Below are 24,455 nucleotides of genomic sequence, written 5' to 3'. Positions count from 1 at the left end.
ACTAGCTCTTTACATTCATAAAGTAATGACTACTATTGGCAGGGGATGTCAAATTGATTCCATATTTATAGATTTATAGAAGGCTTTTGACACCGTTCCTCCAAGCGTGCCTATGGAATATCGCCTCATTTGTGCGACTGGATTCGTGATTTCCTGTCAGAAAGGTCACAGCTCGTAGTAATAGACTGAAAGTCATCGAGTAGAACAGAAGTAATAACTCGCGTTCCCCAAGGAAGTGTTATAGGCCCTCTATTGTTTTTGATCTATATTAACGACGCAGGAAACAATCTGACTAGCCCTCTCAGATTATCTGCAGATGATGCTGTCATTTACCGTCTTGTAAAGTTGTCTAATGATCAAAAGAATTGCAAAATGATTTAGATGAGATACCTGTGTGGTGCGAAAAGTGCCAGTTCACCCTGAATAAAGAAAAGTGTGAGGTTATTTACATGAGTGCTAAAACAAATCCAATAAATTTCGATTACGCGATAAGTCATACAAATCTGAAGATTGTAAAATTCAACTAAATACTTAGGGATTACAATTCCAAATAACCTATATTGGAACGATCACATAGATAACGTTGTGTTTAGTGCAAATCAAAGACTGAGAATCATTGGAGGAACACTTAGAAGGTGCAACAGATCTACTAAAGAGATTGCTTACACCACACTTGTCCGCCCTGTTCTGGAATATTGTTGTGCGATGTGGGATCCGCATCAAGTGGGATGGGCAGATGACATCGAAAAAGTTCAAAGAAGGAAGGCTCGTTTTGTTTTATTGCGAAAAAAGGGGAGATAGAGCCACAGACATGATACGTGAATTGGATTGGCAATCATTACATCAAAGGTGTTTTTTGTTGCGACGGGATCTCCTCATGAAATTTCAATCACCAGTTTTCTCCTCCGACTGCGAAAACATTCTGTTGGCACCCACCTACATAGGGAGAAATGATTATCACGACAAAATAAGAGCAATCAGGGCTCGCACGGAAATTTAAGTTCTCATTTTTCCCACGTGCTGTCCAAGAGTGGAACGGCAGAGAGACAGCGTGAAGGTGGTTCATTGAACTCCCTGCCAGGCTCTTTATTGGGAATAGCAGAGCGATCACGTGGATGTAGATGTAGATTGTGCATTCCGACGGACTTGGGAAATTCCAGCAAGACAGCGTGAGAACCCAACACGTCCAGAATTTCTGCAGAGGGCCTACAGGAACACTCTTCTGTATTTAAACATTTCCATTCGCCAGCAGACTCCCCTAAGGTGAACATCATTGATCAAATTTGGGATGTCTTGGAATGTGCTGTTCAGAAGAGATCTTCACCCCCTCGTACTCTTACGGATTTATGGACAGCCCTACAAGATTTATGGTCTTGATTCCTTCCAGCACTACTTCAGAAATTAGTCGAGTCCATGCCACATCATTGTGCGGTGCTTCTGAAGGACCGCTGGGACAGTATACGATGTTAGGAAGGTGTATCAGTTTCTTTGGCTCTTTAGTGTAGATGAATGGAGTTATGAGTGGATATAGACTAACAGGAGGGGTATCATGGGAACGTAGCAGTTGGGGTAGTGCATAAGGGTGAGTTTGTATGGGTGGATAGTTGGACGAGGAATGCCGGAGAATGAGGTGGAACGCTGTTCTGAACCAACTCTTAGGTTATGGGTGGAAAGGAATGGAGACAAAGGGAGCACTGACCTGGGGATGTGAGGTGGGTTCCCTTAGAGCTGGTAGGATGGTTACATATCAGAGTGGATTTCATGGTCGGGTAAGGGAACTCGACTACATCTCATTGGGAGAGGATGTCGAGAGTGGAGGTGTAGCCGGTGGGGAAAATGTGAAGCAAGACCGAGAGCTTTGCGCTCGGGCCCGGGCACGGTCTATCAGTCGTAATCTTGGCCGCCCCTGTTGTAGACCCCGGTTTTCTGAAGCATGCTGCTTCTTTAACTGGTCTCACCAATTGACAAATTTTTGTAGGAGGCCTGATACGATTTGATGTTTTGACATACCTGCAGGCAGGTTATCTTGCCCGACACGGATCCACAAAACGGGAAGAAAGAAACCTTGTCATTGGTATTATTGTGAGTCTGGCTTGAAATCACTTTATTTATTTCATGAACACTATAGCCGTTTTTCATCAAGACATTGCGCAAGTCGCCCATATCATGGGGCAGGTTATCAGTGTCCCATATCATTCTCACATCATGCACAAACCTTTGTAAAGTGCAAGTACAGTTAAGCTCCAGCTGCTGCAGAATTTTGAGGATATTATCTTAGACACAGCACCATTAAGGCCTAGTAGCTTCTTTCGATACGTTGACAACATATTCGTCATTTGGTCTCAAGGACGTGAGAAATTTGATGAATTCTTTGAAAACCTCAGCAGCATTAACAATAACATCCATATCACCACGGAAGTAGAAAAATACAAGACATCCTCGTCCGCCGTATACGAAATGCATGCCCTAGGCCACAGGTCTACGCAAAACCCACCCACACCGATCTGTACTTGCATGCCATCAGCCACAATCACCTAGCGCAGAAGCGTATTGTTTTATAAACATTTCGGAGTCAAAAATGTTCAGATGTGTGTGAAATCTTATGGGACTTAACTGCTAAGGTCATCAGTCCCTAAGCTTACATACTTAACCTAAATTATCCAAGGATAAACATCCCTAGACTTACACACTACTTAACCTAAATTATCCTAAGGACAGACACACACACCCATGTCCGAGGGAGGACTCTAACCTCCGCCGGACTAGCCGATTTCTGAGTCGTGCAAGTATGGTATGAGACTCTGATAACCTGCTCCATGAGCTGAACCACCTACCAAAGGTCTGCAGAAACAATGGCTGTAACGCCCATCTAGTAAATGAAATTTCCGGCAAGAATCGCAATAAGACAACCGTCGAGGAACGGGAAGAGGAATGCTTTCTTGCCGTTCTGTGGTTCCGTGTCGGGCAAGATAAGCCGCCTGCTGAAACGACACAAGATCAAAACGATCTTCAGGCCTCCGATAAGAATCTGTCTAATGCTGAGACCAGTTAAAGACGCAGTAGGTCTCAGAACACTTGGGGTGTACAAAAGATCTTGCAGATGTGGCCAGTCTTACATCGGACAAACAGTACGCACTGTGGAACAACGAAGAAAGTAGCATGAGAAGCCTACGCTGCCACAAGAGATCTTCTTTAGCTGAGCGTGCTTTAGAAAGCGGACAACGGATGAAACTCGACGAAACTTACTTCTTGGCTCTCAATAACTTCTCCTGGCATTATGTAATGAAAGAAGCCATTGAAATAAGTCACCAGTAACATCGTAAATAGTGACGGTGGCTTGCAGCTCAGAACGGCATGGAATCCAGCGAAGGCGCGGTTAAAGTGGACAAATCGAACGCCGAGTCAACGTGAGCCCATATGTCGTGAAGGCGCGAGTACAGTGACAGCGCAGCTGGCAGCCAGAGTATGTAAGGCGAGTACCAGCAGCCCACCGAATGTCGTACCACTTGGCAACGAATGGCCAACGAGTGCTTGGCTAAGAGCTCGTGTAAGGCCGTTTCCTAACCCCCTGCATAATTGACTTAGGAATACAGGTTAATGGAACAGTATAAACACATTACTTCAGCACAATGCTTATACACAACTATAGCAAGACGTGAGATTTTCTGGTTTGTTTAATCCTACAGAAGGAGGTTTAGCAAGCATCTCTGCACGCTCTGCGTTTCAGAGCAGTAACACAAGTCACCCATCGCGTATCTGTGACTTGCTGCAGGAAACTAACACTGTCATCAACCACACTGAAGTACACTAGGGGTGACCATGAAAGGCGCACTGGAAGACGAACACAATTGCACAATAATACTAAAAGAAGACTGGAGATCTGAGTCGACACCTAACAGCTTGCTGGTCCTGCATAATTTATCCGCCTCAATATGCGTCAGGTGTGCCACGGAATTAATGCCGGTTGCATTCAAATGAGAGGAATTTATATGTACCCGTGATGCTAATGCATAGCATCTCAGACGGCTTGATCAGCATCGTTTAATATGCACAGTGTGAGCTCTCAAATTAATCTACGTATCATCGAAATGGATGAAATTCAGGACGCTGAGAATCCTTGATGAAAGTTCTGTCGTCAACCAGGAGCCTCTGTAACATGGCGTCGAGTTGGAATGTCAGAGATACTAGTCGCCCTGCTGGCGGGTTTGGAAATAAATGCAACACCGCAGTATAACGGAGAGAATTCGTTTTACATACACTATTGTCTGATGTTTGCAAATGGGATAGTGTATATAAATAATTTACCTGAGTACAGTTTTGTTTTACTCCGTAGTGAAACACACTGATCAGCCAGAACGTTATAACCACTTACCTAATAGCCGGTATGTCTACCTATGCAAATGAAAACAGCGGCAGAGCGTCTTGGATTGGAAGCAGAGGGAGTTGACATCACATCTGCGTACCCAAGTCACCTAATTCCCGTAAATTGCGGGGAGGAGCAGATGAGTTCTGACGCTACGTCGTTCTCGCTTCCCACGCCCGGGTTCCCGGGTTCGATTCCCGGCGGGGTCAGGGATTTTCTCTGCCTCGTGATGGCTGGGTGTTGTGTGATGTCCTTAGGTTAGTTAGGTTTAAGTAGTTCTAAGTTCTAGGGGACTGATGACCATAGATGTTAAGTCCCATAGTGCTCAGAGCCATTTGAACCATTTGACGCTACGTGTAGATGTGTTGCATCTGGTTAAGATCTGGCGAGCTGGGGGCCAGTACATCTGTTGGAACTCGCCACTATGTTCCTCGAACCTCTACATCACACTCCTGGCCTTCTGACATGGCGCATTATCTTGCTGAAATTTGCTACTTCCGTCGGGAAACATGGTCGTCCTGAAGGTGTGTACCAGGTCTGGAACAAGTGTGCGATACTCGTCGACCGTCACGGTACCTTATACGAGCTCCATTGGACCCATGTATGTCCAGGTGAAAGTTCCCCAGAGCATTATGGAGACGCCGCCAGGCTGTCTCTGTCTAGCAGTACAAATTTAAAGGAGCATTTCCACTGGAAGATGACGGATTCTTGACCTCCGATCTGCATGGTGAAGAAACTATCAGGATTCATCAGACCCTACAAGCTCTGCCACTGCTTCAACGTGAGGTACCGACTGTCACGTACCCATTTCAGTCACAGTTGCTGTTAACATTGCATGGGTCAACAGTTGCAAGGGCGCATGGTCAGAAGTGTTCGGTGCACGGTGTGTTCAGACACACTTGAACTCTGCCCAGCAATAAAGTCTGATGTTAGTTTCACCACAGTTCGCAGACTCTCCTGTTTTAGCAGTGCACCTAGCCCACGACGACCGACATTTGTAACGAGAGGTGGCCGCCAAACCCCACGACTCTGGACGTGGTTTCATCTTGATTTCGCAGCGTGTTGAAGACACTCACCGCAGCACACATCGGTCACCCGACAACTCGTTCAGTTACCGAAATGCTCGTGGCGAACCTGTGGGCCATCATAATATGCCCTTGGTCAAACTCAGATAGATGATCCGCCTTCACCATTCTACACATGGACAGCACTCTCAGTGATACTATAAGTACCATGCATGTGTCTGACCAACAGTCATTCCTCGCCCGTTGACGCTGCTCCCGCATGGACGGGTTATATCGAAAGCAGGCCGACGATCATAATGTTCTGACTGATCAGCGTAATATTTATGAGTTCGAACAGGAATGTCGTACAAGAAGTATTTTTTTAAAAAGTCTCATACAAAGCGTCCTCTCCTCTATTTATCAACATTTCTTTCTTGTATTTAGTATAATTCGCTGTAACCTCAACTAGAGAGAATCAAAATCAACTCGGTTTCAGAAGATAGTTGGAGATCCATAATAGCTTGTGTGACATTCCCTGTTCTCATGTTGATAAATACACAAATGTTGGTTTGGTGCATAAGTTCATAGCGTTTTTCCATAAGTTTAATAAACACATCTTATACACATGACAGAGAATTTAATCATCAATAATATATTCTGCTTGACTATTTAAAACAGTCTGTCAATAATGGGGTAACTTTTCGATTACGCGACTCTAGGAATTACCTGGTTTTTATGCGAAGAACTTGTCGAGCCATGTTTGGAGCACATTTTCATGCGGAAAAGAAATTCCTTGAATGTTGTTGGACAGTGAGTGAAGAACGTGAAAATCTTAGGGCACAAGTTAAGGTGCATAAGGTGAGTGAAGAATGACTTCCTAACCCATTTCCTGTACATCGTTTATTGTCAGTGTAGCAGAACGCGGGCGGGCGCTGCCGTGGACTAGCATTACTTCATGCAATGATCCTGGACGTTGATCTTCGACGGCGTCTGCAATACGCCTGTCGTTGACAGTAAATAACAGCAGAGACGGTTACAACTCAGGAAAGTAATTCGTAGTACAGCCCAACGTCGCTGTTCCACTAGATGAATAGCGTTATCTCGTTATTGTTTTGTGGATGCGCTGAGGTCTTTGTGTGGGGAGTTGCTGTTTTGTATGAGCTCAGCTATTCCTTTCTTTTCCTCATCTTAGCAAGACACAATTTTTCCATCACCGATACAGATATAGGATAGGAATGGTCGGTGTCGTTCACGAGCCAATTGGTAACAAACAAGCAGAGGTGCATATATGACGACCCGCTAATTTTTGTAATTTTGGCTTAGAGCACGCGGTACCTATACAACCTATTTTTGAATCTTCCCCATTGGTTGAAAATGTCTGACTGTGGTGTAATGATCGCAGTTCAGCAGATTTACTTGTTCTCAAGTGCGCTGGAGTGGATCATTGTGGATTAATTTGTTCAAACGATCTGGATAAAACCCCGTAGGTTTTCTTAAACGTGGAGAATCACTAACGTCAGAAAAAACCGTTATCTTTCTGTGCTTTGTGCAATGGCATTATCCCTATACATGGTGCAAATGTTTCTGGCTGCCTCCGCTGCTGTCACCCCTCTACTGAACTCAAACAGAAGAATATGTGGGCAGTGTTCCGATTTCTCCACTTGGCACTCATTTCCTAGACTCCACAGTGCCACTCACTATCTTTAAATGACAAAATGACATTACGTAAACTCAAAAGGCCACAGTGAACTACAAATAAAAAGTAAACCCATAGCAGCCGGAATACCAACATCTAAAACAAAAACCCTGCGAACTTATGCGCCAACCTACTTCTCCTTTGTATGAGGAATACTCGTACGGCACGTTAAAAAAATTTTCATCAAAATATCTATCGTTCCAGATTTTTTGATCTCTCTTTTTTTATTTTAAGAAGTTTCTTGCGCAGCTCTTCGTACTCATTCCTATTGGCCGCAACTCTCTATTTGAATGTGTGGCGACATTTGTGGACCACAGTGATTCACAAACTGCTTATTAATAGTTTGTGTTCAATGCTAGAAGCATAGGACATTATGAAACTTGAATTTTGGGTGCGGCTGTGTCTGTTGGTCGTGACCCTATTAATGTAGAGGATGTTCCGTGTGGAATGTGTTCACAGGTATCCCATCGAAAATGTGGAATGAGTGGTTTCCTGAATGGTTTCTTCACTTCTCTGTACCGTTCACATACTTGCAGGGTGATAAAATATTCACCACTGTTAGAGACGCACCCATTTGGCAAGGAGTACTGTAATATGTCTTAGTGAGCGTTACGGAGGGATTGAAACAATGACATGGTTATGACATTCCATCTCGGTGTATTTATATTTAATGTTCTCTACAAGATGGCATAATTTTTAAGTGAAAATATTCTGCTCCCAGTCGTGCATAGGGAGTTTGACATCAAACGGCGTGGTGTTAGCCTGACTATAGCGCAAAATGTTGTTGCTCCTGCAACACAAGACAGCTGACGGAACGGGAAAAGACAGTGAACGTCATGCAGCCAGCAGCTACAGTGCTGTATGAAGGTGTGACTCGTGGAAAACAATCGTCATGACTTCACACGGGAAAGAATCATCGGGAAACTGCAGGAATGATGAAGTGTGATAAGGAGTTTGATATTCGTCACAGCATTGTTTCCGTAGATTGGTAGTGTTCGGAACAACACACACTGCTGCAGCAGCAGATGGCCGCTACATTCTGTAACAGACAAGAAGTGACCCACATCAAACAGCATGTGTAATTCCAAGAACATGCAACAGGACTGCAAGGCACGTACTCTGCCGCTCCACTGTGGCACCGTGATTACACGGGGAGTTATCTGTGCCCCGTGACCAATACCGAGGCCCACGAGAAAGACAGGCCGCGGCGCGTACGTCACGAAGGTAGTCCTGAACTCACTCGCTCGCTCGCTCAGCTCAGCAGACAAAATGCGTTTCTAAACCTGTTAACGCGCAGATGGGCGTGAAAGTACTAACGAGATTTGCATCTTCCCCTGGAATATGCTATTATGAAGTCTTACTGATTAACAGTACTACAGCAAAATTTAATGGAAGATCAATACTCGATATAAATCGTTTAACGGCTTGTTTATAGCATTTAGTCTCTCTGCTTAACAGTAATAATTACATGCTGGAAGTGGTTCTTTATGCAACTGATAATCATTTTAACATGATTTTATTTTATTGTACGCTAGTACAGCCGTAAAATATTATAAGTAGGCCCATGGACTTCCCATCATTACAGGACTAATAACAGTAAGATTCAATAACAGCGGATTCCAGTAAAAGATTCAGTTTTCGTTTGTACGGACACGCCTAGTTACGAGTTAACAGGTGTAGAAGCGTAGTTTGTCTGCTGATTTGAGCGAGCGAGGGCAGGGCCACATTCGTGACCTACGCGCCGCGGCCTCTCTTTCTCGTAGGCCTCGGACCAATACGTTGTGACGTTTACTCCTGCATATAGGCAGCACCGTTTACAATGGTGCTGAGAGAACAGGGAGCGGACGAACAAAGAGTGGGGTCACCTGCTCTTCTCGGACGAGAACAGATACAGTCCGCGTAGTGATGATGAACATTCTTTCACACAGTTAGAGGTGAGAAAAGGTAATGCGCTGGGGGACATTGCCGAACACGATGCTTTAGGTGGTGTGGGGAACAGTACTGTTGCGAAGGCGTACTGACCTCCAAATCATTGAACATGGTACACTCATCAGTCAGCGTTATTGTGACACTATACTCCTTTCACATGTACGTCGTTTCAGGGGTGCATTCGGCCCCGACTTATTTCTTGTAACGACAGTGCGCGACAGCATCCAACAGTGCAGGCGGAGGCGCTCTGGGAACAAGAAAATATTCAGCGATTTGACTGGCAAACCCGTTCCCCCGACCTAAATCCCATGGAGCACAAGTGTGATGCGTTGGGGAGGCGTATTGCAACACTACCACGTGCACCAACGATCGTCCAGCAGTTGTAAGCTACACGGAGGGATGATACACCCTACCAAGAGAACTCCTTACCAACCCTGTGGCCAGTATACAGGGTGTTCCATTGATAGTGACCGGGCCAAACGTCTCACGAAATAACCATCAAACCAAAAAACTACAAAGAACGAAACTCGTCTACCTTGAAGGGGGAAACCAGATGGCACTATGGTTGGCCCGCTGCCATAGGTCAAACGGATATCAACTGCGTTTTTTTAAAAATAGGAACCCCAATTTCTTACTACATATTCGCTTAGTACGTAAAGAAATATGAATGTTTTAGTTGGACCACGTTTTTCGCTTTGTGATAGATGGCGCTGTAACAGTCACAAACGTACAAGTACGTGGTACCACGTAACATTGCGCCAGTGCGGACGGTATTTGCTTCGTGATACATTACCGGTGTTACAATGGACCGTTTACCATTTGCGGAAAAGGTCGATATCGTGTTGATGTATGGCTATTGCGATCAGAATGCCCAACGGGCGTGTGCTATGTATGCTGCTCGTTATCCTGGACGACATCATCCAAATGTCCGGAACGTTCGCCGGATAGTTACGTAATTTAAGGAAACAGGAAGTCTTCAGCCACATGTGAAACGCCAACGTCGGCCTGCAACAAATGATGATGCCCAAGTAGGTGTTTTATCTGCTGTCGGGGCTAATCCGCAGATCGGTAACAGACAAATTGCCCGAGAATCGGGAATCTCAGAAACGTCGGTGTTGAGAATGCTACATCAACATCGATTGCACCCGTACCATATTCCCATGCGCCAGGAATTGCATGGCGACGACTTTGAACGTCGTGTACAGTTCTGCCACTGGACACAAGAGAAATTACGGGACGATGACAGATTTTTTGCACGCTACCTATTTAGCGATGAAGCGTCATTCACAAAAAGCGGTAACGTAAACCGGCATAATATGCGCTATTGGGCAACGGAAAATCTACGATGGCTGCGACAAGTGGAACATCAGCGACCTTGGCGGGTTAAAGTATGGTGCGGCATTGTGGGAGGAAGGATAATTGGTCCCCATTTTATCGATGGCAATCTAAATGGTACAATGTATGCTGATTTCCAACATAACGTTCTACCGATGTTACTACAAGATGTTTCACTAGATTACAGAATGGCTATGTACTTCCAACATGATGGATATCCGGCACATAGCTTGCGTGCGGTTGAAGCGGTATTGAATAGCAAATTTCATGACAAGTGGATTGGTCGTCGAAGCACCATACCATGGCCCGCACGTTCACCGGATCTGACGTCCCCGGATTTCTTTCTGAGAGGAAAGTTGAAGGATATTTGCTACGGTGATCCACCGACAACGCCTGACAACATGCGTCAACGCATTATCAATGCACGTGCGAACATTACGGAAGACGGACTATTCGCTGTTGAGGGGAATGTCGTTACATGTATTGCCAAATGCATTGAGGTTGACGGACATCACTTTGAGCAATTATTGCATTGATGTGGTATTTACAGGTAATCACGCTGTAACAGCATGCGTTCTCAGAAATGATAAGTTCACAAAGGCACATGTATTTCCTTGGAACAACCGAAATAAAATGTTCAAACGTACCTGGGTTCTGTATTTTAATTTAAAAAACCTACCTGTTACCAACTGTTCGTCTAAAATTGTGAGCCATATTTGTGACTATTACAGCGCCATCTATCACAAAGCGAAAAAATTGGCCCAACTAAAACATTCATATTTCTTTACATACTACACGAATATGTAAAAAAATGGGGGTGCCTATTTAAAAAACGCTGTTGATATCCGTTTGACATATGGCAGCGCCATCTAGCGGGCCAACCATAGCACCATCTGGTTTCTCCTGCAAGCTAGTCAAGTTTCGTTCTTTGTAGCTTTTTCGTTTGACGCTTATTTCGTGAGATATTTGGCCTGGTCACGATCAATGGACCACCCTGTATAAGCACGTAGCACATTGCTCTCGTGTGGTGGTCATACATCCTATTGACAAACTTGTCCTGACTTTGTAATATCCACGGGACCATCATAAATCAAGGTGACTTAGGTGTAATTTTTGTCTCTGAATGAAAGTATCATTCGTTTTCGCCTCATTTCGTGTTTCTTCCAGTTGCTTTCTGTGCTAGTCTCTTGCAGTTTTTTCTATTTGAGATCCTAGTTTCATCGAGCTATGTTACTCGTCACGGACACATCATGCAAAAGTTTGGCTCACCACTGTATATTTCAAATAGTTTTTATGACACATCCCTGAGGACTTTTCCACTCAGGATCTTAGGAAGAAACGTCAACATGCCGAATCGTCAGTTAACATGTGTTATGTATTCTTATGACATGGTCTACATCCCCTCAGTATGGATCTATGGAACGACAGTGGCGTCTACAACAACAATTATGGGACGTATTAGATCTGTTCGCGATCACAAGTTAGCGCACGTATCGCAGGAGGTCTAGAAAATGTTAACCACTTACTCGCGGAATAAATCCTGCCACTTTATTTGTTCTTCCATTTAATGCTGAAAACAGCACAGAATATTTTCCAGTAGAATATTAAGCAATTCACCGGTTGCTATCCATTTGTTCTGTGAGTATAAGAAGCAGCGGATTGCTGAGGAAAGCTGTGTATCGCTTTGACCCGTCATCTTTCACAGAAATAAGTTTCAAAACTCTCTGACAGAGACTCGAACCCGTTTCCTCCAGAGATGTGTGCTTTTCTTTTGCAATTAATACTCCACCAAACTATTTAAATGTCTTTAGATACTAATAGCTCCGAGGGAAAGTGCATAGAATGCTATGTCCTCGGTATCTTTTGCAGCGGCATGCGTAAAATCATACTGCTTTTTAAGCTGCGTCAAACGAATAAAATTCTGGGCCTTTCGAAGGCTAGCTTCGCCAGCGTCGTCAGGATTAAAAATAGCTGACAGCCAGGTATCTTTTCTTTATTGTTATTTCATCACCGCACGCCCATATGGGTTGGGGGGGTATCAGCGATACAGGATAACCCACTCTTCGGCCAGCTGGCGGAAGAAAACTAATTAGATGAAAAAGAAACAAGAAACGAACAGGGGATATATTTACATTTAATATAATACATTCTTATAACGGAAAAATTAAATGAAAGTTTTTTGATACAACAGACATATGATGTCTTGCACTGGTAGTTAAAAACAGCAATAATAAAAGGTAAAACGACAAGCAATAAGTGCACACTTGAATACATTTATAACCAGATACCGAAACCCTAATATTTAAATGAAGCACTTTTCTGTAACTAAGAACCGGAAAGACCTGCCGTGGAATATGGAGTCTGTTGTTGAAGGGGGAAATGTTGGCAGGTGAGAATGGTGGGAATATGGTGTTACAAGGATGGAGGACTGGTACATATGAGAGATGGGATAAGAGTGGCTGTTGCGATAGAAAAAGAGGTGGAATAGAGGGCAATTGGTGACTACAGTAATAGTTGTAGGAAAACTTGGTGGGGTGGGGAAATAAAGACAGATGGTAAGAAGAAGAAGGGGGTAAGGAAACGTAGGGAGGGGAGGGAGAGGAAGCCCTGAAGAGGTGAAAAAGGTGGGGTGGACTAAATGGCTCATATATGTTAAAAAATTACGATATTCCTCTAGCTGTATTAAGGTGATCGTTTTATTGGCAATTAGTTTCGATTTTGTTACAGCACCATCTTCAGGCCCATCCTTATTGACAGCAACCGTATATTTCTAACACTAGTAGTCAGTGGTGAGACAGGCGTGTTCCATGCGGAAGGCAGGTAGTAACTGATACCAGATGGTAACTGATATCAGTTACTACCTGCCTTCCGCATGGAACACGCCCATCTCTCCACTGACTACTAGACACATACGGTTGCTGTCAACAAGTATGTGCCTGAAGATAATGCTGTAACAACATCGAAACTAGTTGCCAATAAAAACAAAACTTTAATACAGCTGGATGAATTTCGTCATTTTTAACGTATGTTATACTAGCTGACGTCCCAAGTCGTCTGTTTCAATTATGGATATAGGAAGAAAAATGGCTGATAGGATCGGCAAATGGCGGGGCGGAGTTAATAATCTGAGAGGAGAGGACAATTGAAGTGTCTTTGGGAGGGTGTGTAGGTATAAGGTTGGTGGAATGTGTTGGTAAAGGCGCAGCGGTACATGACGACTGGAAAGCAGAACGAAACGATAGGTTTATTGGAATTGAGTCTGCGAATACCAGGGTTGTGGCGCTTTTCCCGCTTATAAAGACACGATTGCAGGCTCTGGCACCAATACCGTGCACGAAGATAGTTTCTCTTGCTTGTCTTCGTGCTTGTCAAACCTTACCTTGGTATCCGTATCTCTCCTCAATTGAGAATGTTTGGAGTATTTTGGGCAGGGCCCTTGAAACACTTGGTGATTTTTGATGATCGAACGCGCACGTTGGACAGAATTTATCACAATATCCCTTAGGAGGACATCCGACAACCATATCAGTCAATACAAAGCCAAATAAATGCTTGTATAAGGGTCAGATGTGGAGCAACGCGCTATTGACTTGCTCAATTTCTGAAGCTGTTTTTCTTGAATAAAACATTTAATTTTTGTGAAACTGAAATCATTCGTTTGCCAGTACATGTATCCCTCACATCTAACGACTTCCGTCCAATTCGGAAAAATCCTTCGTAATACGTCGTTTTCTTTTTTATTTTAGAATGTATTTATGTCCAGTTCATCTAAATAGTATATGAGATTCTGCAGTGTAACCAACATACGGAAAGGAGATGACCACAAAGATGTTTTATTTTTACAGGTGGCGGAGTGGTCGGACCAGACGGGCCTGTCGGAGGTGGCAGCCAAGTACGTGCGTCCCTGGCCCGGCTCCAGTATATACAGGAACAAGACGTACATCGTTACGACCATTGTGGTGAGCTTACTTCTCTGTTCTGTTTTCATTTTGTGACTTGTCCAAAGTTCTTCCTTGGTCGATTACTGGCAGACAAAAGATCTGGCACACGTTCAGGATGATACGCGGATATAAACTGCCCGTGGAGTATCCTCCACGTCGTACCACGAGTTGTACCGCTTGGTACGACGGCATATCGTATGGTGGTACGTGGACCATCTTCGATAGCCTGCATAATACATATTTATGGTCATATGCACGAGCAAATCATAGTCTGCCTTGATCCACCATTTGACGCGCTATGGATAGTACCTCAGTGACACAGTAATAAAACGATAATAACACAGTCGTATTCTGTCTGGAAAACGCACTTTAATACATTTTTGCTTGCATTATAGTTTGCAAGGCTCAACACAAACATCAGTTTTGCCTCTTCACAAAATGAATACACTGCCATGGTTAGAATGATTAGTTATAAGACAGCTCACTGTGAAGACGGGGCGTGAGTCATGCTGGGGTAGCTCAGTTGGTTGGGCACTTACCCGCGAAAGGCGAAGGTCCCGACTTAGAGTCTCGGTCGGGCACACAGTTTTAATCTGCTGGGAATTTTCATATCAGCTCTCATTTTGGTAACTCACTAATACTACCACACACGTAAAACGTTCAAGACAGTTTGACCTCTACAAATGTAAACCTTCAATGCAGACTGACCACAAATGTACAGAAATGTCAAATGTAGACGCGTCCCATAGCAACATATCGCTATCGAGGATACAGTGTATGCTTCAGCTGGAACGACTTGACACTGTTAGATAATTAACTTTAATTATTGGTTACAGACCTCAGGTATTAATTTTTACTACGAAGGAACTGATATTACACTTCAATTATTACCCTTCAATTTTTGCTCCTATTACGCCCCAAAGTGTGTAAAAGCTGAAGTTCATAAATTCTGACGATTGACAGCCACTTTACGACTGTTTCTTATGCACAGCACTGTAAATTTGGGAATATTTTATTCTTTTAAGAATGATTTCAAATCATTGGTAATTTTTGTGGTAAGCTCCTACGCGACCAAACTGCTTAGGTCATTGGTCCCTAGGCTCACACACTGCTTCATCTAAGTTAAACTGACCTACACTAAAGACAACACACACACACACACACACACACACACACACACACACACACACACCCACACACACACCCATACCCAAGGGAGGACTCGAAACTCCGACGGGGGGAGCCGCTCGAACCATGGTAAGGCACTTAGACAGCGGACTATCTCGCGCGCCCCCAAGTCATTATATTAAAAGAAGGTGACATAAAAAAATCACATTAATACTAGACTAAGATATTATATACTCTCTAACACAAAAAAACGAAGCACCACGAGGAAACTATCCGAATGGGACGGAAATCAGTAGACGTATTTTACAGATATAGACAAACAAATTATTTCAAATTCAGAAAAACATAATGATTTATTCAAGAAAAAGAGCTTCAAAAATTGAGTAAGTCAATATTTTGTTTTTTGTCTTAGATTGTACTGATGATTCCGTGTATTTTTAGGCATCACAGTAATTCACCCGTCATAAATATTGAGTGACTGACTGTTATTTGGGATACAATACGTTTTTGTATCTCTTGTTCAGTTTTTCGAGATAAGGTGTTTCTGAAATCACTGACTTTGTTATTTAAAAATGCCGATTTAGAATCTTTCCCACGTACATGTCTTTCTTTGGACGTCTGCTGATGTATTACGAAAACTACATCGACCCAGTCTCATGGAAAATTGTTTTTTAACACATTGTGAGAGTGTATTCGCAGCATAGGTATCACATGATGACGTCAATGAAACAAAACAAAGTCCGTATTCTTTATAAGACGAAACAGGGATGGGCAAAAATATGGAAACACGGTGTGAAATGCATGCTTCAACATAAATGCAAATGCTACCCAAAACTACAGACTGCACTGTTGTATTTAACCACGAACAGCACCGTTGCTATACCCTCAATACGTTTCAAGTGTCATTAGTTGTCAAAACACTGCCACGCCTTTTTGTGATTACGTTATGTCGTAACTAAGTGAATGCAAACGTGACAAAATTGTTGATGGTCGTATGATGGGTGCTTTCGTAACCAATGTAGCCGAAGTGTTTGGTGTTTCAAGAGACACCGTACAGAAAAGTGATACCACAAGTAGAGAAAACGGGAAAACATAATCGCTAAGTCACAAAGCAGACAAAAGTGTATGCTGGATTATTACGACAGACGATCACAGAAAAGAACTGTGATAAAAATAAGAAGACGACGGCTGCAGAAGTCACTGCAGAACAGAATGTCGCAGTCGTGAACGCTGTCAGCTACAAAACAACAAGAAGAACGTTCCATCGGCTGGGAATTTCAGGGCTGGCTGGAATTACAAAACCACTTATCAGTGATACAGATACCGTAATATGTAAACGTGGTGCCGAAATCACAAAACCTGGACAATGGAGTAGTGAAAGTAAGGCATTTGGTCTTTCCAAATTGTGACCGAATTTACATCCCAAGAGTGTGGCAAGGTGGCGTTACTGCCAAGGATTGTGTGATCATTTTGGCTGGTCAGGTCCAGCCCATGGTACAATGTTCGGTCCCCGATGGTGATTCTGTGTTACGAGACGACAGGACCCTGTTCACGCAATTTGCATCGTGGAGGACCGCTTTTGTGTGCACACTGATGAGTTGTCGCATCTCTGGCCACAAATCACCATACCTCAATATTATTGAGCCTTTGGAGTCTACTTTGGAGAGCATGGCGAGTGGTCGCTATCCACGTCCATCACCGTTACTGGAAGTTCACACTATTTTGCAGAAAGAATGGTACATGGTTCCCTTGAAAGTTGTACAGAACCTGTATTTATCTATTCCGAGGCGACTGGAAGCTGCTTTGAATGCCAACAGTTTTCGTACACCGTATTAGGCACGGTAATGTTTTGCGTTTGTGGAGTTTCCATATTTTTGTTCACCCACTGTACTTGACCTTACAGTACGAGGAAGAAAACATTACTGTATAAGACAACGGAACTGAACTTCTGACGGTCAACGAGTGCACCATATGAAGCAGGCAGAAGGTATTTAAATAAGTTACTTGGCTCAATAAAGGCGGTAAAAGTAGTAAAACTATTTAAAAGTGGCTCAATAGTGGACGTGACAGCTGACTGCACAGATTTATTAAGAGTGAGTATTCGTTATGTAACTTAAGTTCACATTTGAGATCTACGTAGGAAATACAATGAATATAAACCTGCAACATTTCTGTTATCTCTCCTTTTGTAATGCCATCTTACATTTGACTACAAATTTATTTTTGTATTAGCTATAATTAGCTTCAGCTTACCGTAAAATCGTAAACGCAGTCATAATACGAGGGCCGTTCAAAAAGTAACCTCCGGTTGATTTAAAAAAATACACCAAGTTAAATAAAAATATTGTAATATATACATCTTACAACTACATCTTTGCACTATTTTTCTACATAGTCTCCATAGCGATTGAGGCACTTATCGTATCTCTTCACAAGCTTTGAAATTCCTTCTGCATAAAAATCAACCGCTTGTGCCTGGAGCCAGCCTGTGACCGCATCTTTGAGCTCTTCGTCGTCATCAAACCGCTGTGACCCGAGCCATTTCTTCAAATGCATGAAGAGGTGATAATCACTTGGCGCCAAGTCTGAGCTGTAAGGTGGATGGTTGATAACGTCCCACTTGAAGGACTCAAGAAGGGCCGTTGTTCTGCGAGCAGAGTGAGGACGGGCGTTATCGTGCAAAAAAACGATACCGGAAGTCAGCATACCACGGCGTTTGTTGTGTATAGCCCGTCGTAACTTTTTTATTGTTTCACAGTACACATCTTGATTAATGGTCGTGCCACGTTCCATGAATTCAACCAACAACACCCCTTTGGCATCCCAAAACACCGTTGCCATCAGTTTTCTGGCAGAAAAATCTTGCGAGGCTTTTCTTGGTTTGGTAGGCGAATTTGAATGTGCCCACATCTTTGATTGTTCTTTTGTCTCAGGGTTCACGTACTTAATCCAGGTTTCGTCACCGGTCACGATTCTGTTTAACAATGGTTCTCCTTCGTCCTCATAACGTGACAGAAAGTCTAATGCAGAGGCCATTCTTTGAGTTTTGTGGTGGTCGGTAAGAATTTTGGGCACCCATCGTGCACAGAACTTACGGTAACCCAATCTTGCTGTCACTATCTCGTACAAGAGAGTCTTAGAAATCTGTGGAAAACCAGTAGACAACTCCGACATTGAGAAACGTCGATTTTCACGAACTTTTGCATCAACTGTCTGAACGAGTTCGTCAGTCACCAATGATGGTCTACCACTCCTCTCTTCATCATGAACGTTTTCTCGTCCACTTTTAAATAAACGTACCCATTCACAGACAACTCCTTCACTCATAACTCTTGGTCCGTACACGGCACAAAGCTTACGATGAATAGCTGCTGCAGAATATCCTTTGGCTGTAAAAAACCTTATGACAGCATGCACTTCACATTTGGCGGGGTTTTCTATTGCAGCACACTTTCAAACTGCCACAAAAACTAAACTAGCGCAGGTACGACGTTCACTCGACCACGGCTTGATGCCGACTGACCTGTTGAGTGCGTGAACGCACAGATGGCGTCGCTACTCCCCCCGCAACCCGCACTGTGACCAATCGGAGGTTACTTTCTGAACCGCCCTCGTATAAATACAATAATGTATGAGCTTTCTCTTTTACAACTATATGATGCACTCGATGGTATCTGTTGGTAAAATGTCATGTACAGTCAAAATGGCAAACTCTACATTATGAAATATTCAAAATCATCGCTCTGGGTACGTTAATACAAATTAATTTGGGACTAGGTAACTTTATGCTAATAAAACCCACCATAAAGATATTTAAATTATGTTTTGCTAATAAAACCCACCTCAAAGATATTTAAATTATGTTTATCACACCACAACCGGTTTCTTCCTACAAGGACTGTTGGCGAATTTTGACTTTCACGTGATGATTTTTATTCGGATGAAACCACTTGTGGAGCAATAAATTTATTTTAAATTTATCTTGTTTTTGTTAACAGTAGCATGATTAAGCTATGGAGCAAAAAATGCTCAAGATTATTAGCTAGCCAAGTTGGCAATAGATGTGAACTTCGGGACGAAACTAAAAATGAAGAATTTGTACGAACCGTTGATATCTAAGGCCGTTTGGCAAACCAAGTCTACAATCAGTGGCACAGGATAAATAGAATTGAAGTATTGTACCAAATATATGAAAAATAGCTTGAAGGTACGATAAATAAGAGGTCTGAAAATTTCGCCCGAAAGCTCTAGAATCGTTTTGTGCTATAGTATGAACGAAAAGTGATTTTTCTATGTGCTTTGTAGGCCTGGAATTATTAGGTTTGCGCATAAGTTCGTAGCGTTTTCGTTTTGAATGTTAGTATTCCGTTCCTATGAGTTTATTTATCGATTGCAATTTTTTTGTAGGTCACTGTTGCTAGTCGAGTTTACATTTTGTCGTTTGGAAATAGTGAGTAGAGCTGTGGACGCTAGAAAATGGAATGCTAAGTGGAGGAACCACAACATTTCCCACATATGCTTCTGTTTGAGTTCAGTGGAGGGTTAACAGCAGCGTAGGCAGCCAGAAACATTTGCATCATATATGGGGATAACGCCATATGACAGAGCACGGCAAGACAATAGTTTCCACGTTTTAAGGAGGATCGTTTTGGCGTTGGTTCAGGAAGACCTCCAGGAAGATTTTCGAGGTATGATAAAGATCGTTTAAACGCATTCATCTGTAACTATCCACTTCGCTGTACTCGAGAACCGGCAAATGCGATGATCTGCGGTCATTCAATCATCGTGCTACATTTACGTGCAATAGGAAAGGTTCAAAAATAGAGTGTATGGGTACCGCATGCTCTAAGCCAAAATCACAAAAATCAGCTGTTGGTCATATATGCATCACTGCTTGTTTGTCATCAATTGGTTCAAAAAATGGTTCAAATGGCTCTGAGCACTATGGGACTTAACATCTATGGTCATCAGTCCCCTAGAACTTAGAACTCCTTAAACCTAACTAACCTAAGGACATCACACAACACCCAGCCATCACGAGGCAGAGAAAATCCCTGACCCCGCCGGGAATCGAACCCGGGAACCCGTGCGTGGGAAGCGAGAACGCTACCGCACGACCACGAGATGCGGGCTGTCATCAATTGGCTCGTGAACGACACCCACCACTTCTATCCTATTGCTGATGAAAAATGACGTCTTCGTAAGATAAGAAAAGGAAAGGAATGGCTGAGCCCATACAAAGCAGCAATTCCCCGTACAAAGATTTGGGCGCATTCACTAAAGATAATGACATGCGCCTGGTGGAACAGCAACGTTGTGGTGTACCACGAATTGCTTTCCCAGGTGGAACCATCTCTTTTGATGTCACTTGCTGTTAACAACTGAGACGTCTTGCAGACGCAGTCCAAGATCAACGAGCAGGAACAGTGCATGAAGTGGTGCTACTTCATGACAGCGCCCGCCTGCATTCTGTTAGACTGAGAAAAGAAAAAGTATACAGGATATGTGTTACGAAGTCATTCCGCACCCACCTTATTCAACTGATCTGGTGCCCTCAGATTTTTCACGTTTTCCACTCTCTATCCAACAACCTTCAAGAAATTTATTTTCCGGATGAAAACGCTTTCCGAACATGCCTCGACGATCCCTTCGCCTCAAAACCGAGTGATTCCTAAAGTCGCGAAATCGAAAAGCTACACCAGCGTTGACAGGCTATTGTAAATAGTGAGGGAGAACGTATTACTGATGACTAATGTCTCTGTTATGTGCTTCGGCTCTGTTTATTAAACTTATGTAAAAACGCTACAAACTTGCATAACCCTTTGTTTCCGAAAACTTAGTTTTACGACAAGCGAATTGTGTGTAACAACTGCATGGCTCCAGAGAGATGTCAGTGATGAACTGATTCAGAATTTGTGTGTGGCTACCATGCTTCGGCTTTTTCCTATTTGGCCTGTCGCACACCATATGAATGTCGGCATGACATTGTGGGAATAACCACACGTATTCCTAGCGTAGCAGTTACCCTACCGGAGCAAGATGTGTATCACCTGTGACATGGGTCCTATACCTGCACCAGTCCACAGATGGATACCATAACTGCAACAACGCACATCATTCAGAAAAAGAGGAACTTTAGGACGGATAAAACTGTACAAAGCTTTCTTTTTTCCTCTTTTTTTTCGCATGCTGCACGCTTCAGAAGAGAATTGCTGTTATTCGTTGAGTCGCTGTAACAATACAGTTTTATCTGTGAGTAACATTGGCGTCCAAGCGAATGAGTTTATGAAATTTAGGGTCCGGCACGGATTGTTCATAAAAGCAGGGCACTTACATGGAAGGCATTTCAGCTTCCGCGCGCTCGAGCCATTAAATTACCAATCCCCCGCACACACACGTAACAAAACGATTCGGAGCAAATAGGCTTTTTAACTGAGTAGTAGCGATATAACACATTCGTTTAATAATTTCACTTGATAGCTCCATGGAGCAATACGGTTATCTCGCCTGTGACGTAACAGGTGTAGTAATCTCGTCCAACGATACACTATCCTCTCGCGATCAAATATTGATTAGAACACTTTGCTTAAAGTTGTTTTCGCAAGAAACTTTTGTTGCGGAAGAGTTTTGTAGACGTAGAACACACAACGAGCAATCTTTGCATCTTGAACTGATTACCAACTCCACCTCCACCGTCTCCAAACGAAAGCTTTCTTGCAGCGGCAGAACTGACTAACGCCTGATGTTCTACCAGCATGATCGGTTTTAATTTAGAAAAACTGCGTAATAAGTCCCATGTGTGAAAATATAGCGAAATACAGGAAACTATAACACACAACAGATAACGTGATGATCAACAGAACGGATGAACCATAAAACGAGGAAGATAGCGTTCCACGTTTATGAAATTTTCAATAATGTTGAAGTTTGTGTGTAAATGCAGTCTTGATAAGGAATTTATCTTCTAAATCAAACACGATGTTACGAACTGTTCTTAGCAACGTAACTACAGAATAGATATACAAAAGTAAGGCATATTAATAATATATCTTTTAAGCGAATAGTGTCTCTTGCGCTCTCCTGGTCCAGAGTTGTCAAACACTAACCATCCTTCTTTTTCGCAGGCAGAGGTAATTGTTTCAAGGTTGATTTCAGTACAGCAGTGCACTGGTAGGTAATGAGTTGTTGGAAGAGCTACGTCGTGGCGTATCTCCAGCACCGGCAACTATAGTGTTCAACAGCAAGATGCATAAATGCTTCGTGAGATGTTTGGTGCTGTTTTTAATGCAGCCATAAACACACATTAGTTCTGAACACTGTATTTATTAATCTTACACTGCCTTACATATTTCGGGCTTACGCCATTCTCGAAGGTTCTACAAGAGATATACATGAAAAGATAAAAACAATGGGTAAATAAACATACTTTATACGAACGAAAGAATCAAACATTACATGAAAAACATTGACAAAATACAAGAAATGCACATCGTAAAAACGAAGAGAGGTAGAACTCACCAAAATATACACCTAATCCTCTCCATTTTTTACGATGTGCGATTCATGTATTTTATCAACTGTTTCTCACTGAGTGCTTGATTCTTCCGTTTGTACGAAGCACGTTCTAATAGCCAAGTATTTACACTGATATCCTTTCATGTATTTCTCTTGTAGAGCCTTTGCGAATGCGTACGGTCTAAACGTGCAATGCAGAATAAGATTAATGAATAAAGTGGTCAAGATTAATGTCAGTTTTTGAGTTATGGTCTTGCCTACAGTTTAACATGGATTCCGAACCACTGTCCAATTCAGCATTTTGCTTATTAAAACGGATCCCTAGAGTTGAAAGAAGAGGCAAGTGACAGATTTGTTCTTTCGGACATGTCTGAAAGAACAGATGTCATCTTTATATCGTTTAAGGCTAACCGGCTGATGACCTTCTTCAGTGCGGATGTACACGATTTGCCTGAACTCTTACGGGACTCGGTGGATAGTGTGCCGCGAGTAATGGATATAATGGCAGGGGCACTACGAATGTAGTGTGTGGACTATAAGTTGAGAATGTGGGTATCACGGAAAGCGTGCCGGCGATAAATCCCTGCAGTCGCACTATCCTCTGTGCCCTCGGTGGATCTGATGGATAGAGCATCTGCCATGTAAGCGGAGATCCCGGGTTTTAGTCACGGTCGGGGCACACATTTTCAACTGTCCCCGTTGATGTATATATGTATATATCTATATGATTTAATAGTAATTTCAATATTTCTTGGGCTGAAGATATTTACTGTGAATTCACTGTGTACTGACTTTTGCAAATTTCATTGAGTTTTTACGTCGTATCAGATCTTAGAGTGTGAGATCCAGTGAGAAAACTAAAATTCTCTAATCAACTAAAATTTTCTGGTAATCGTAGAAACCGCATTGTCATTCATGATTTTGTGGTTGGAAATAAAATTTTTCAATAGAAGTATTCTGTTAAAATGATGCCTTCTTTTAAACTAAAATCTTCTGATAAAATAATTCTGTTTGATGACTGACACTTCTAATAAGGCCACATTCCACTCGTTCTTCTTTGCGTCTTGTAGTGTAGCGGAATTCCGCACTTCCTTCGTGTGTTTTTGTCCCACTGTGAATTAATAACCTTTATTATTGGTATACATTTGCTGTTGCAGTTGCCAATATCATTGTTTTAGTAATTCTTGAAAACCCTCTTTCGCTACTCTGTGTGTATTTATCACGTTGAAAATAAAAATATTCCGTAAGCCAAGTTTAACTGTCGGTTTTTGTTACCAGAAAGAGACTCCAATCCTGTAATATGGTACTAGTTGTTGTGCTACCATTCTATTTACCATACCACTTGTCTAAGCGAACGTAATAACAATTTTACTTTTGACTGAGACGTTCACTACCTTCATCTGCATATTCCATAAACATACCGGCAACATTCGGATGTGATCTTCCTTTCACAAGCAAACCTCCGCGTTCTTTCCCTGACGAACCAATAGAGACAGACCGCCCGAAGGCATAGTTACATGCAGTGTGTAGGGGCATAAGGTCAG

General features: G+C 42.7%; 1 protein-coding gene across 1 annotated transcript in view; it reads left to right on the top strand.

Annotated features, from left to right (window-relative positions):
• The window catches only part of LOC124612968 (glutamate receptor 1-like), a 1,095,838-nt gene that overhangs the window by 885,544 nt on the left and 185,839 nt on the right, over positions 1 to 24,455 (top strand). Inside the window, exon 10 of the mRNA XM_047141496.1 lies at positions 14,173 to 14,286. Coding sequence (XP_046997452.1) covers positions 14,173 to 14,286 — 114 coding nt within the window. The remainder of the gene's footprint in view (positions 1 to 14,172; positions 14,287 to 24,455) is intronic.

Source organism: Schistocerca americana, chromosome 4 (genome assembly GCF_021461395.2).
Source record: "Schistocerca americana isolate TAMUIC-IGC-003095 chromosome 4, iqSchAmer2.1, whole genome shotgun sequence".
Taxonomy (NCBI): Eukaryota; Metazoa; Arthropoda; class Insecta; order Orthoptera; family Acrididae; genus Schistocerca; species Schistocerca americana.
This window is presented reverse-complemented; position numbering and strand designations above follow the sequence as displayed.